At 39.8% G+C, this 16305-nt stretch overlaps 1 protein-coding gene across 1 annotated transcript; it reads left to right on the forward strand.

Moving 5' to 3' along the window:
• Positions 1–1131: 1131 nt before the first annotated feature.
• LOC125778253 (uncharacterized) lies at positions 1132–6246 on the forward strand. The gene is made up of 3 exons (XM_049454960.1): positions 1132–4647; positions 4801–4990; positions 5624–6246. Exons 1-3 carry the CDS (start codon positions 1132–1134, stop codon positions 6244–6246), a joined length of 4329 nt encoding a protein of 1442 aa, XP_049310917.1.
• The last annotated feature ends 10059 nt before the right edge of the window (positions 6247–16305 follow it).

Consider the following 16305-nt stretch of genomic DNA (forward strand, 5'->3'; position numbering starts at 1 on the left):
TTTCACTTCACAGCAACGCAGGCAAACCAGGTACATGATTGATTTAATATCACTGGGTTACAAATCGTTTTAAAAGAAAAAATAAAATAAAAATAGTTGGTTTTAATCGTATTTATTGGTGACAAATCGTTTATAAAAGTGACAAAGTGACTAGTTTTTTTAGTGTTTCAGTGGGATAATTACAAAAGCAAAATCATCCGTAAGTGCACGGTTACGTTTACCGGATTTTGTGCGGTAATATTTTTTCTCGTATATTTTTTTTTTCTCATATACATATCACTTGCGGCACTAATTTTTTGATTTTTATCATCTTTTCGATTTTGTGCGGTAATACTTTTTCACATATTTTCACATATCACTTGCGGCACTAATTTTTTGATTTTTATCATTTTTTCGATTTTGTGCGGCAATACTTTTTCACATATTTTCACATATCACTTACGGCACTGATTTTCTTTTGATTCTTTCTCTATTTGTTGAAGAAATTTCTCTTTTTGTTTCTTTTTTTCACTGAGACACTGCACTTTTTTCACCTTTAAACACTTTTATTTAACAAATTGATTTTCGTCGGCGTATCTTGGGTGGCGAGCCATATAAAGTGGCATCTTTATACATACGCACGTACGACTACACATATATATTTTCGTTTTTTTGTTGGCAGTGGTGTGCTGCAACTCATATATATATATTAAATAAAGTACCAAAGCCAGATATACTGTGATATCGGCTAAAACAGTCAAAAAATTTCCTTTTCCTATTTTCTTGTTTGGTTGGCAGTGGTGTGCTGCAACTCACATTTATATTAAATAAAGTACCAAAGCCAGATATACTGCGATATCGGCTACTATAGTTAAAAATTTTGTTTGCTAAAATATATCCAATAAATTAAATATTATTGACCAGCCAGATATATTGCGATATCGGCTAAAACAGTCAAAAAATTTTCCTTTTTCTATTTTCTTGTTTGGTTGGCAGTGGTGTGCTGCAAATAAAAATTTACAATAGTGGGGAATTATTTCCAAAACGATTCCCATATTCTTTAGATCAAAGTCTGCTCAGTCTTGAGTATTACTCTATTCCTTTAAATTTAAATTTGAATTTTCAATTCTTCTTGTCACTTATATCGAAACCATGGAAGCTTTCATGCGCTTAGTAGACTACGTTGTCGAATACGAGTCTGAATTCAGTGCTGCATCAAAGGACATCTCGAAGAACGCTCTTGCGATGCAACAAGACGAGCTGAGAGAGATGTGGTGCAAAGCGAACATGTCCTCAAAGGACTATGCCCTTATTAAAAAAAAATTCAAGATAGGTGGGCAATGCTACATACGTTGCATGGGGGCAATGAAGGATATGTCTGAGATCCTCTCAACCCCCAAAGACACCGAAAAATCTGTTGAGGTAGACAGTAATCACTCCCTTCCGCCTTGCGATACGGATGTTTTCAAAGGGGACTACCTTTCATGGCCAACATTCCGGGATATGTTCACGGCCGTATACATCAAAAGCAAGCGCCTGTCACCTGTTGAGAAATTATACCATCTCAACAAAAAGACACAAGGGGAGGCGAAGGTTATTGTATCAAAATGCCCGCCAACAAATGATGGCTTTGCGATGGCGTGGAAGGGATTGACTGATATGTACGAGAATGAGCGAATTCTTGTCGAAACCCAAGTCGACATACTGCTCGACTTACCGTCAATCGACAAGGAGTGCTCAAGCTCGATAAAGTGGCTACAGCGGGAACAGTCTGTAAAGAACAAGACCAAGACATCGAAGTGGGAGGAATTGGACAACTTCCTCACGGATAGATACCGTGATTTGGAGGCAATAGAACGTGCCAAGAAATCGTCCAATTCCGCAAAGCCTGTCAGTGCACCCACACAGAATAAATACAACAACAATAGCCATCAGAACAGACTCGGCGCCTTCCAAGTAAGCGTTGAGAAATCAACATGTCTGATGTGCAAAAGTGCAGATCACAAATTAAGATCTTGCCCCATGTTTCTTAACATGGCACCAGCGGACAGGATCAAGTTCGCTAAGCGCAACAATCGTTGCATCAATTGCCTCGGCTTTGGGCATTTAGTGTCGCAATGCACCAGTGCATTCAACTGCAGCACGTGCCACGCGAGGCATCACACACTCCTACATTTGAGGACAGTGCAGCCTAGCAGCCAAAGAGGCTCATCTACGCCATCGGACGAGATTCCGTCTACGTCCAGGCAAGCGCAGCAGAAGCGCAACTTCAACAAGTCGAAAGGCAAGCCAACGACTCAAGTACAGTCGTGCTTCGCTAACAGCGACAAAGGTGTCTTGTTAGGAACGGCACAAATAAATATAAATTACAGCGGCGTTACCTATGCCGCAAGAGCACTCATCGACTCCGGGTCAGAGTGCTCTTTCATCACAGAAAGGCTGAAGCGTAGAATCAACTTGCCAGTGAGGAAGATAAATGCCCAGGTGTCCGGCATCAACAACACCGTATCTGCGCAAGTGAAGGAAGCATGTTGTGTCGAGTTGCGGTCACCAATTGACCCACTTGTATCAATCACAACGAACATGATGGTTCTGCCGAAATTAACGGGAAACTTGCCGACTTGCTATATTAGCGCACTAACTCGGCAGGCTTTCCCAGATCTCACGTTGGCGGATAAGAGGTTCTTCGTCAATGAACCCGTGGACGTCATACTCGGTGGTGACGTCTATCCCCAGATTATGCTGGATGGTATACGCAAGAACGTGCTGGGATCACTCCTTGCGCAAGAGACCGTGTTCGGTTGGATAGTCACAGGGCGTGCTAATACAATTAAGCCAACCAACACTTGCGTCTCGTATTACAACGAAATATCGCTGGAAAAGCGGTTAGCTTCGTTCTGGGAGTTGGAAGAGATGTCCAAGGAGAGGAAGTTAAGCGAGGAGGACAGGTATTGCGAAGAGCTCTATAAGAAGACAACGAAGCGAAATGAAGACGGGAAGTACGTTGTATCGCTACCATTCAGGAAAGACTATCCGGTCAACATTAGTCTAGGTAGTTCCTTAAAGATTGCGTACTCCCAGTTTTATCGCAATGAAGCTCGGTTGTCAAGAGACGAAAACCTGAAAAAAGAATACAACAGGGTATTAAACGAATATGTTGAGCTGGGTCATATGGCAAGGATACATACCAATCAAACGGCCGACTCTAGTAACAACTATTACCTGCCTCACCACGCCGTAAAGAAGGAAGAGAGCACATCGACAAAGGTGCGTGTGGTGTTCAATGCATCGCAAGCGACTTCAAACGGCACTTCGCTGAATGACATCCTTCTCCCCGGTCCAGTTCTTCAAGCAGATCTGACCATCTTAATTCTGCGATGGCGTTTATTTAAATACGTCTTCAATAGCGATATTGAGAAGATGTATCGCCAAATCCTGTTGAAAGCTGATCAAACGAAGTACCAGCGAATCGTTTTCCGCAACCATCCGACCGAACAAACCAATATTTTTGAATTGAAGACGGTGACGTTCGGAATCAACTGCGCTCCTTATCTGGCAATAAGGACGTTACTCCAATTAGCTGACGACGTTGAAAGCTCACTACCAGTAGCCTCAAACATCCTCAGGAAATGCATGTATGTTGATGATGTCTTAGCAGGTGGACACTCTATAGAAGCTGCAATTAAAGCTAGGAATGAGATTAGAACAGCATTGGAGTCAGCAGGTTTCCCATTAAGAAAATGGACAGCCAACTGTGGAAGAATTTTACAAGGCCTTCCAAAAGACCACCTGCTAAACAAAGAGTTTTTAGACTTCGAAGACACAAGTGATGTCAAGGCTCTTGGGATAAGGTGGAATGCGCACACTGACTTCTTCTATTTTAAAACAAAACCTATACTCAGCCCAGAATCATATACAAAGAGAGCTATCCTCTCAGATATCGCCAAACTGTTTGACCCATTAGGATGGCTAGCACCGATAATCGTCACAGCCAAAATGATAATGCAACATATTTGGTTGGAAGGAACACCATGGGACGAGGTTGTATCTCCTACCACATTGGATCGTTGGCACACATTCATGGATAACCACAGGTACATAAACAACATTAAAATTCCACGATGGGTCCACTTCTCGCCAACGGACGATGTGTCCATTCATGGTTTCTGCGATGCTTCAGAGAAAGCATACGCAGCAACGGTCTACCTGCGCGTAAGGACAAGCAACGAAGTTTTCGTCAGCCTACTATTGGCAAAAACCAGAGTAGCGCCTGTCAAAACTATCTCTTTACCGCGTCTGGAATTGTGCGGCGCCGTATTACTGGCCGAAACAGTTGAATCTGTCGTCAACAACCTGGAGCTGAATCATCTTAAACTTAAACTATGGACGGATTCGACCATCGTTCTCGCATGGATTCGCAAGCCACCATGTTCATGGTCAACGTTTGTATCCCATCGAGTGACAAAGATTATAGAAAAGGTTGGCAACGCAAATTGGAATCATGTCGATTCAGGATCTAACCCTGCAGACTTAGCCAGTCGGGGACTTATGGCACAGGATTTGGTGGAAAACACCTTGTGGTGGCAGGGACCTTCTTGGCTGCAAGAAGATCAATCCAAATGGCCATTACGACAAAATGACTACGAGACGACAATAGAGGAAAAACAGGTACGTGTACATGCTTGTACAACAATACAGGGGAATTCTAACGACATTCTTGACCGTTTTTCTAGTTTGCCGAGAGCTTTGAGAGTGTTATCATATGTTATGAGATTCTCTCGAAGAACTCATCCAAACACAAAGGCTTCTTTTCAACAAAAGTCTTGCTTAATTTCATCCGAAGAAATTAAAGCAACGACAAGACGTTTGATAATAAATACGCAGAAGCAGAAATATGGTCAAGAGTATGGTTGTTTGAAATCCGGTAAGCCCATCGATGTAAAAAGTGAAATCCTCTCTCTTAATCCATTCCTCGATAAAGATCAAGTGATGAGAACTGGTGGCCGTCTCGGTGCGTCTCTCGACTTGTCATACAATGAGCGCCATCCAATTATCCTTCCATACAACTGCGTATTGTCTCGTCTAATAATCCAGTTTATTCATCAAGTCTCCTTGCATGGAGAAAATCAGCTGATGTTACGGCTAACGCGGGCTCAGTATTGGATTCCAAGGGTGGAAAACTTGATCCGATCCATTATCCATAACTGCAAGACGTGCACGATCTTCAAAAAACGCGCTCAGACGCAGCTTATGGGTGCACTTCCGTCCGAACGATCCACATTTTCACGCGCTTTTACGAATACGGGGGTAGATTTCGCGGGTCCGTTCGAAATAAAAAGCTACCGTGGAAGAGGATGCCGTGTATCCAAAGGGTATGTCTGTCTGTTTGTCTGTTTTACAACAAGGGCCATCCACCTGGAGGCCACTACCGATTTATCAACACAGTCATTTTTAGCAGCTCTCTCTAGATTCGTTTCTAGAAGAGGTTGCCCTAAGAATATTTATTCGGACAATGGTACAAACTTCGTTGGAGCATCGAGATCCCTAAGGTCCGAACTTAAAGCCTTCATAGCCGATGCTCGCAACCATGCTATCTCAAAGTATAGCCACCAAGCTCTCACATGGCATTTCATACCTGCTGCAGCTTCTCATATGGGCGGACTTTGGGAAGCAGGTGTGAAAAGCTTTAAGAGTCATTTCCGCAAGATTGCGTCTGGGCAAAAATACACTCTTGAAGAGTTTAACACACTCTTATGCCGAATTGAATCTTGCCTTAATTCGCGACCATTAAGCCCAGCCTCAAACGAACCTACTGATTTGGAGCCACTTACTCCAGGACATTTTTTGGTCGGCGGACATCTGATGGCCCCACCAGAACCGGATATAAATGAAAGCAGTGCCTCTATCGTAAATAGATGGCAAAAACTTAAGGCCTTACATCAATCCTTCTGCAAAAGGTGGAAAACCGAATACCTGAATGAAATGCAGAAGCGCATTAAATGGAAACATTCCAAAACAAATTTAAAGACAGGTGACCTTGTCGTCATCAAGGAAGACAATTTGTCACCGAACGAGTGGAGATTGGGTAGGATTGTCAATATACACCCAGGTGCTGATACCCGAGTGCGAGTAGTTGACATTATCACTGAAAAAGGCCAAGTTACAAGACCGCTTGCCAAATTGGTCTTACTACCACCCTACGAGGAGGAGAACTTGGATGCACACCCTACTCAACACAACCGTTCCCCAGCCACATCGGAAGCCTAGCTTTCCGACACACTTACTACGATCTCACAAAAAATCAATTCATTCAAAAACTAGATATGGTCCTTTGCTCACAACTTTTACTACAATAAGTAGTAAAGTGAACAAATAAGTACAGATAAATCATTCAATAACTTTCATAGTTATTTTGTTCACTTTTCAAAGTGGCAGATTTTTTTTTATCACTCTCAAGTGTAGCTCAATTTATTAAGTATCTATTGAAACCATTACAAAAAGGATAGATCAACAATAAGCAGATACTTCTTAAGCATAATAATTCACAAGTCACAAAAATCAATTCATTCAAAAATTAAATAAATATATAATAAATATTTTATACACTCAAAGCATGTATTTTTTTTGAAGTACTACGAGTTAATTTCCATTATTGAACCATAGCCCAGGTAGGAAATCACCAATGACCCAGCCTTTAACCAAGCCGTTCCCAAGACTTGGCAAGCTTGGATCAGGCTTGGTATCCAAGCCTAGACCAATAGTGGATGAGCATTGGAATGTAACGTGGGGCCAGACTTGGTAACTAAGGCTGGCCCAGGCCGTGTTATTAACACTGGTCCAGGCCCTAAAAGCAGCCCCGTTCCAGGCTTATTTTTTTTTAATACCTTGGCTTAGCCAGGGTTCAGATGTAATTTGAATAGGTATTTTGTGGATTGGCACATTCAATGAAGAACGATTTATCGGAAGTAATTATGTTTAATTGTCTTTATTATAACGGGTGATTTTTTTGAGGTTAGGATTTTCATGCATTAGTATTTGACAGATCACGTGGGATTTCAGACATGGTGTCAAAGAGAAAGATGCTCAGTATGCTTTGACATTTCATCATGAATAGACTTACTAACGAGCAACGCTTGCAAATCATTGAATTTTATTACCAAAATCAGTGTTCGGTTTTTTTTTTTTTTCGGACAAATTTTGTTCAGCGATGAGGCTCATTTCTGGTTGAATGGCTACGTAAAGAAGCAAAATTGCCGCATTTGGGGTGAAGAGCAACCAGAAGCCGTTCAAGAACTGCCCATGCATCCCGAAAAATGCACTGTTTGGTGTGGTTTGTACGCTGGTGGAATCATTGGACCGTATTTTTTCAAAGATGCTGTTGGACGCAACGTTACGGTGAATGGCGATCGCTATCGTTCGATGCTAACAAACTTTTTGTTGCCAAAAATGGAAGAACTGAACTTGGTTGACATGTGGTTTCAACAAGATGGCGCTACATGCCACACAGCTCGCGATTCTATGGCCATTTTGAGGGAAAACTTCGGACAACAATTCATCTCAAGAAATGGACCCGTAAGTTGGCCACCAAGATCATGCGATTTAACGCCTTTAGACTATTTTTTGTGGGGCTACGTCAAGTCTAAAGTCTACAGAAATAAGCCAGCAACTATTCCAGCTTTTCAAGACAACATTTCCGAAGAAATTCGGGCTATTCCGGCCGAAATGCTCGAAAAAGTTGCCCAAAATTGGACTTTCCGAATGGACCACCTAAGACGCAGCCGCGGTCAACATTTAAATGAAATTATCTTCAAAAAGTAAATGTCATGAACCAATCTAACGTTTCAAATAAAGAACCGATGAGATTTTGCAAATTTTATGCGTTTTTTTTAAAAAAAAAGTTATCAAGCTCTTAAAAAATCACCCTTTATTATTAATATTATATATCGTCACCTGAAATGCAAAATAACGTATCATCAAAAAATTCGAAATTGAGTGTCTTGTTGATTACGCTTCACTACTTCAAATTACATACATAATATTACGTATGTTCAACATTTTCATGTTCTGCGCTTAGATATAAGCCAGTTTTAACCAATATTAAAATTTTTTTTCACTCTTGTTCCATTTTATTTCGCGTTTCATTCACGGCACTGTAAATTTTCGAAAATGTTGTTACGTTAATTTGCCTTTCAGGTGACGATATATTGTTATTCATATACTTTAAATGGACTTCATCCACATGGAAAATGAAAAATAAGCATTATGTTGTCGTAACTAAACAAAACTCCCGATAATAATGAACAAAAAAAATTAACGTAACTCCTTTTTTTTAAACACAAAAAATACAAAATTGTTGCCTGAATTGTCGTAACTGGACAAACCCCCTGATAATATTGAACAAAAAAATAACGTTAAAAATTAACTCCTTTTTTTAACACGAAAAACAGTAAATTCGCAAAATTAAGTTTTCACTGACTGATGAGTTCTGTTTCAATCCCTCTATGCTCTTTTTTCAGTTAAACTGCACCAACTTTCTTTTTACGCTGTATGCATCCTCCATCTCTGTCGCCAGCACCTGCTAGCCAATCACTTGTAATCGTAATAATCTTCAATGGTTGATTAGAGTCTTTATATTTTGTCTCAATGAAATCTGGAAACCGAGTAAAAAAATCAATGAAAACCAAATAAGTCAGTCACCATGAATGGACTTCGTATACAAACTTCTCATACACGCAATTTTTTTTTTCCTTTTCCTTTGACAACACGGCCTACGCCACTATAATTAGGTTGAACTTCTTTGGCCATTAATTCCTTGAGGATCTTCTTAATGTCTACAGCGTAATTGGATTCTTTATGCGTTAACACACTCATAAATTCTTTCTGAAAAAAATACCACAAAAATATTTTCAGACAATTGGCAAAGTCAATAATAACGCCTCAAAATATAAATATATTCCAAATAAACTCACAAGTGTCACACGCTTGCAAAGCCTTTTCAGGGTCAGCCAAATTGTCCTCATGCATTGGGTCGAGATTCCTCTCAAAATCGAGGAACTCTTCCAAAGTCTTAATAGGAAAGTTTGTACATAGTCCCTCCCCGCCATTGGTTCAGCTCCAGCAACATGATGCATGGTCATGTTAATCTTGAGCTCTTCGATTTTTCTATTTTAACCGTACTGGATGCATCGTTTTGAGTGAGAAATTGTCACGTAGTTTGTACGTGAGGAAATCCAATTTAGGATCCCAGTAATCCATGACAAATTCTGAAAAATGAGAAAAAAACAAAGAAAATACACAAATTTCCTTCACAATATGGTTGGTACTTACCTTTAAGAGGATCGCCTATGGCACTCCCCTTCAGAGGTGTAAGGCAAGCTATCAATGCCGATTTTTTCTCTGATTTTGTGTCACTGTACGCTGTTCTACCTAATGAAAATGAGAATTAGTAGGTTCAATTTTCCTGAAAACAAATGAACACAGCTATTTACTTTCAGACGCTCCAGCCCCGGCTGCTTCATTATCTCTTGGTTGATTTTTATTTCTGGAAACATCAGCCTCAGGAATTCTCGATGTTCTTACCGTAGAGGACTCCCTTTCTTCGACAATTTGTTCTAAGAGAGAAAAAGTTTGCCTTGACATCATTGCCGCTTGATTTTTGGTTAATTTTCTAGCTCGATTGGTTTCAGTATCTGAATCTGTGGATTCTACGTTATCACTTTTTTATAAAGACATTTGATCCTCCTCTGGGCCTTGTCGTAATTCCCTGTAAAGAGTAGGTTATGTTTTCTCTAATAAAGAAGGGTTCATTTATTTCAATTCGATGATAAACGATTGGAACGATTTCAAGGGTTTTTCCCAGTCTCAGTAATTTTGTCCAGGAACTCCACAATTTGATACAATTTGCCATCTTCCTCTTGAGTACTCATTCTGAGGAAGTAGAAGAATAAAAAAAATGTGTACTTTAATGAGACAGTTTAATCCTTTTAATGTGCGAAGTATTTTGCAATAATTCTTCGAATAATTAATTGACGTAATATTCAGCGGAATTATTTTTAAAAAGTATTCTCTCAAATGTGTGAATTAACTGTCTAAAGTTTTTTTATCGCTCAATGTTTCAACATAGTAAATTATGGCGTCAACATCATCAGGAATGATTTTTAAAGGTTATATGAAAAGATTGTAGAAATGTGTAAAATTTTCGACAAATGCTGAGGCAACTAATAAAAGAGGAGAAGAGAATAATACTTCATTCTGAATCATAAACAATTGGCAAAAATACTTACATACGTGAAAAGCGAATTAATCCAAGCTGTTATGGCGCGTGCAGAAAAATGACGCAATATCACGTTACCGTTGTTGCGGGATATATAATACAGTAACACCAACATTTACAAATGAACCGCCGTTTGTCAAAAATTTGACACTGGATCCGTCTCCTCTCTCTGTACGAAAACCCCCGCAAAAACCATCATACCCGTCAAAATTGCACTATTGAAACAATCGACGTTATGAATGCAACAAGGACACAGCATAATATTTTTCTTTGATTTTCATCATTAAACACTTGGATTTCACAGCACCGATGGTTACCAGCTCATGCGAACCTGCTAATTTGTCAATTGCGAAAATGCCAATTTTTCTTGACGCACAGGGAGCGTCAAACACATAATTTAAGGAGTGCAGTTTAAATCCATCTGAGTAAATATCGTCCGTTGACTTTTCACTATGATGGCACTTCGATGTAACCCATAATTTTGAAATCACAAAGAGTTTTTCCGTGGTTAGTTCCCCGACATTGTTGGGTTCCACAGTATGTAGTATCATGTCATTATAAGTTACTGATTTGACTGATGAATATTCTTCACAACTTATTTTAATTGTCTCAGGGAATTTTTCAGGTTTCACATCACGTATTGTAACACGAGGTCTCACTTTTGCACTGTCTGATGAGTCTAAAGCACTGAGGCGATTGACGATTTGAGCCAAGGGTTTCGCTCGGCTACTTGCAAAATTATTCAACTGACCTATAAAATCCTCCCCCCAAAATGCAGAGTAGTGGCTCAGTGAGGTTTTAAAATGAGCTGCGTCATCACAGAGGTGACTGAGGTGATGAATTGTAATTATGACACTGTCTTCTCCATAATAAATCGGCATTAGTTGAACGAAATTATGCAATAGAATCTTTGCCATGGGAAGACCCCTGGTTATCAATTTACCACTGCACAAAACACGACATGCTACAGGAAGTAGCAGAAAGGGTTGATATTTGTCATCATCGAGAACAAACTGCAGGACAATGCCACCGGCGTAAAGCAGTAAAATGAACACTGAGTTGCTTTCCATTGCCCAATTTCCTCCTTCCTCTGAAATTCTGCCGTTACATCATCATTGAATTCATTAAATCTGAAAATTCTTTCAATTGTTGTGTTGATAATTTATAATTATTTTTCTACCACACAACCATCGATGGTTATGCCTTCGAGGATTAATTTTTTAGCTTCCTCCACGAAATCACCCAAAAAATCACTCACTTTTTTTGGCTTGGACCTACCATAAAACAAGGCTACCACAAAAGGACTGCAGGCATATTTTTTTGTCACCAACTTCATCGTAATAGGCCGGAGACTTCCCTTGGAATAATGGTATACCTTCAATCCATCTATATGAACTAACACACGTACATATGGTTTTTCTTTGTAGACATTCACGTCTATTCGTTTCTCCAAACCATTTCGAATTCCGAGATAAAAAAAATCCCCAATCTGATCTTTATACGCCATCACTCCGTGATTGAAGCCAAGAAGTTTATGGGCAGTGGATGGCACTTCAGTGTGTCCTTACTACGTAGAATTTCTAAAAATCCACTCACCACTTTCACCTTGATGCTGCCTATATTGTCAAGTGTCAGTTGGCGTATTTTCTCAGTGAGGGTCTGAGGTGCTTCAATCTCAATTCCTGAGTTCATCAGCTCGGTCTGTTGAGGGGCTGCATCTGCTCCTAGACTGACAGGTGCTATTGCGTTGTCATCATCGTCGTCAACCGACATAAAACTTGAACACCCTACGAAACTCTCTAGCAATGCATCTTGTTGTAGAACTCCACTTGGAGATTCTGAACAATTTTCTAAATCATGAGATGGCTTTGCTTGGTTAGGGCTCCTTTCATCTTTCTGTGCTTGGAGCAAGTTTGTATCAGAAGAATTCGTTGATTCATCACGAATATCCTCATCAAAACTGTCCACACTATTATTATCATTACAGTCTCCAAATTTAAAAAAAAACAAGTAAGGAAGGGCTAAGTTCAGGTGTCACCGAACATTTTATACTCTCGCATGATAAAGTGATAATCGAGATTTCATTATCCGTCATTTACATATTTTTTTATTTTGGTTCCTATTGTATATATAAAGGGTGATTTTTTAAGAGCTTGATAACTTTTTTTTAAAAAAAAACGCATAAAATTTGCAAAATCTCATCGGTTCTTTATTTGAAACGTTAGATTGGTTCATGACATTTACTTTTTGAAGATAATTTCATTTAAATGTTGACCGCGGCTGCGTCTTAGGTGGTCCATTCGGAAAGTCCAATTTTGGGCAACTTTTTCGAGCATTTCGGCCGGAATAGCCCGAATTTCTTCGGAAATGTTGTCTTCCAAAGCTGGAATAGTTGCTGGCTTATTTCTGTAGACTTTAGACTTGACGTAGCCCCACAAAAAATAGTCTAAAGGCGTTAAATCGCATGATCTTGGTGGCCAACTTACGGGTCCATTTCTTGAGATGAATTGTTGTCCGAAGTTTTCCCTCAAAATGGCCATAGAATCGCGAGCTCTGTGGCATGTAGCGCCATCTTGTTGAAACCACATGTCAACCAAGTTCAGTTCTTCCATTTTTGGCAACAAAAAGTTTGTTAGCATCGAACGATAGCGATCGCCATTCACCGTAACGTTGCGTCCAACAGCATCTTTGAAAAAATACGGTCCAATGATTCCACACCACACCAAACAGTGCATTTTTCGGGATGCATGGGCAGTTCTTGAACGGCTTCTGGTTGCTCTTCACCCCAAATGCGGCAATTTTGCTTATTTACGTAGCCATTCAACCAGAAATGAGCCTCATCGCTGAACAAAATTTGTCGATAAAACACATTTCGAACCGAACACTGATTTTGGTAATAAAATTCAATGATTTGCAAGCGTTGCTCGTTAGTAAGTCTATTCATGATGAAATGTCAAAGCATACTGAGCATCTTTCTCTTTGACACCATGTCTGAAATCCCACGTGATCTGTCAAATACTAATGCATGAAAATCCTAACCTCAAAAAAATCACCCGTTATATATAATGTCATCAGGGTGTTAAGAAAGTATTATATACCGAATTTCATTGAAATCGGTGGAATAGTTCCTGAGATATGGTTTTTGGTCCATAAGTGGGCGACGCCACGCCCATTTTCAATTTTAAAAGAAAAGCCTGGGTGCAGCTTCCTTCTGCCATTTCTTCCGTAAAATTTAGTGTTTCTGAAGTTTTTTGTTAGTCGGTTAACGCACTTTTAGTGATTTTCAACATAACCTTTGTATGGGAGGTGGGCGTGGTTATTATCCGATTTCTTCCATTTTTGAACTATATATGGAAATGCCTGAAGGAAACGACTTTGTAGAGTTTGGTTGACATAGCTACAGTAGTTTCTGAGATATGTACAAAAAACTTACTAGGGGGCGGGGCCACGCCCACTTTTACAAAAAAATTACTTGCAAATATGCCCCTTCCTAATGCGATCCTTTGTGCCAAATTTCACTTTAATATCTTTTTTTTATGGCTTAGTTATGACACTTTATAGGTTTTCGGTTTCCGCCATTTTGTGGGCGTGGCAGTGGGCCGATTTTGCTCATCTTCAAACTTAACCTTCTTATGAAGCCAAGAAATACGTTGTACCAGGTTTCATCATGATATCTCAATTTTTACTCAAGTTACAGCTTGCACGGACGGACGGACGGACGGATAGACAGACATCCGGATTTCAACTCTACTCGTCACCCTGATCACTTTGGGATATATAACCCTATATCTGTCTCGTTTAGTTTTAGGACTTACAAACAACCGTTATGTGAACAAAACTATAATACTCTCTTTAGCAACTTTGTTGCGAGAGTATAAAAACGATATTTTTTCACTCGTTCCCGCGAATTCGAATACCCTGTGGAACTCATGATTGAACACCACTCATTAATCGAATTTAATTTGTAGACGTTGACATTTGTGTTCTCGATGGATTACAAATATTGAGAAAGAAATTAATATGGGGCTAGCAATCAAGCATTATACTATTAGACACTGCAACGTTTTGATTTCGCAGCGAAGTAAAATCAGGATGCAGTCTGATTGAAAAGGAATCAGTTTCAGCCAGCCTGGGCCCAAGACTGGCTGAGAAACTATAAGCCAAGGCTGAATGAACCAGACTTCTTCCAGACTTGGTACAAACTTGGCAACCAGGCTTGATACCAGGGAGGGATCCAAGCCTGGACTTTACCCGGTGTGACTAAGATACCAAGCCTGGTTCAGTCCCGGACTACTAAAGCCTGGTTAACCACGACTAATCCACGGTTGATCCGGTCGTGAAGCTTGGAAATTCCTACCTGGGAGTCTAAGTGAAGCATATAAGAATATGTGTATATAAATGACAACTGCACGAAGTTCAATCAATCGGCAATTATTAAAATTTATGATTTAGGATTTCAGCAAACGCTTCTCACAACATTTGATTTTTGCACGTTTACATCGAAATATTTGTTTTAATCTGGCCTAATGTTAACGTCATTTTATGGTTGTGTTATTATATCAACTTACCCCCAGCGTTGCCTTCCTTACGTGCAGCCTTCCATCCCTTGAGCCATGGCGTGTCGTGGATGCTTCCAGCATGTTATCACCATGCCAAGTCAGCGATTGGCACCAATGCAACAGCAGCTGGATTAACCGAGCTTCTTGATGGATGAGGATATTTCCTTCGTGATTTCCTCATAGCAAGCCTCACTGTATGGTGGTTCGGACGGATCCATCTTGTTGATACGAACGATCAGTTGTACATACACCATCTGAAAATTCAGGCGATTGTATTACAAAATAATAATAATGTATGTATAAACAATATATTGAATATTTACTTTCTAGCCTACGCATAGAAGGTTGTTCATACATATTTAGGTTTTTTAAAATTGCTCGGAAAGGAGATCACATATTTTGCGGGCGACGGTTTTCTAGCTAGCGCGTATAGTAAGTCGAAACATCTGCGCTTGTTTATTTCAGTTTTATTCCGTAAATCTGTAAGTAAAAGAAAATACTTTAATAAATATGCAAATTTCATTACGTTCACTTGCTTACCTTTTCTGCTGCCATAAGTTGGCCTTCGCCGATGACGATGAACTAAGATGTACAGCAATTATTTAGCTTATTTTTTTACACAAAATAAAACATGATTTTACACTGATTTTAAACTCTACAGGAAAGTAGACACTATGATTTGAACTTGCAAATAAATTTGGTCGAAATCTCCTCTCTATCGCCATTCCCTACTCAATATCTGCTTGAGATTTAGTTGTTATATTATGGTTTTTATAATTAATTACTAATATAATATTAGATAGTGTTAAACATAATTCGGAAAGTTTCCTTTTAAACGTATAACTTACCATTATCTTTCACCTGCAGGATGTTCGCAAATATTCGTTTTGCTTGAATTATTATTAATTTTTATTTTTGCTGCAGCCATTATTTTTAGATTTCTGTTACTGTTGCTTATATTCTTTTATTTAAATGTAACTTTTTGTTTTTTGGGTTTTTGATAAACATGCTTTATTTTACTTTTGTTGTTGTTGTTTTAACGGATATGCTAATCCCCGTTAGGATGGCAAGGGTCATCTGTGTTGTCGTCGAGGTCATCTAACGGTAGGCCCAGGAAACGCGCTGTTTCGACGGGGTCGGACCAAAGGGAGGAAGGTGTTAGATGAGTTGGGTTTGTGGGGCATGCAAAGAGGTGGCCAGTGTCATGCGGAGACTCGTTGCATGCAGGACATATATTGGATATGTCGGGGTCGATTCTGGATAAGTAGGAGTTTAACCTGCTACAATACCCAGAACGAAGTTGCGCTAGGGTCACTCGCGTTTCTCGCGGCAACTGGAGCTCTTCATCTGCAATAGGTGGTGCTTTGACTCCAAGAACGCCATTCACGGGAAGGGAGTCGGTGAAGGTGTTAATGGCTCCACTGTGAATGGCGGTCAGTACCTGTCTGAAGTCTGTAGCGTCCGAAGTTCGGTCGGCGTACTGTACGACGTCGT

Source organism: Bactrocera dorsalis, chromosome 4, assembly GCF_023373825.1.
Source record: "Bactrocera dorsalis isolate Fly_Bdor chromosome 4, ASM2337382v1, whole genome shotgun sequence".
Taxonomy (NCBI): Eukaryota; Metazoa; Arthropoda; class Insecta; order Diptera; family Tephritidae; genus Bactrocera; species Bactrocera dorsalis.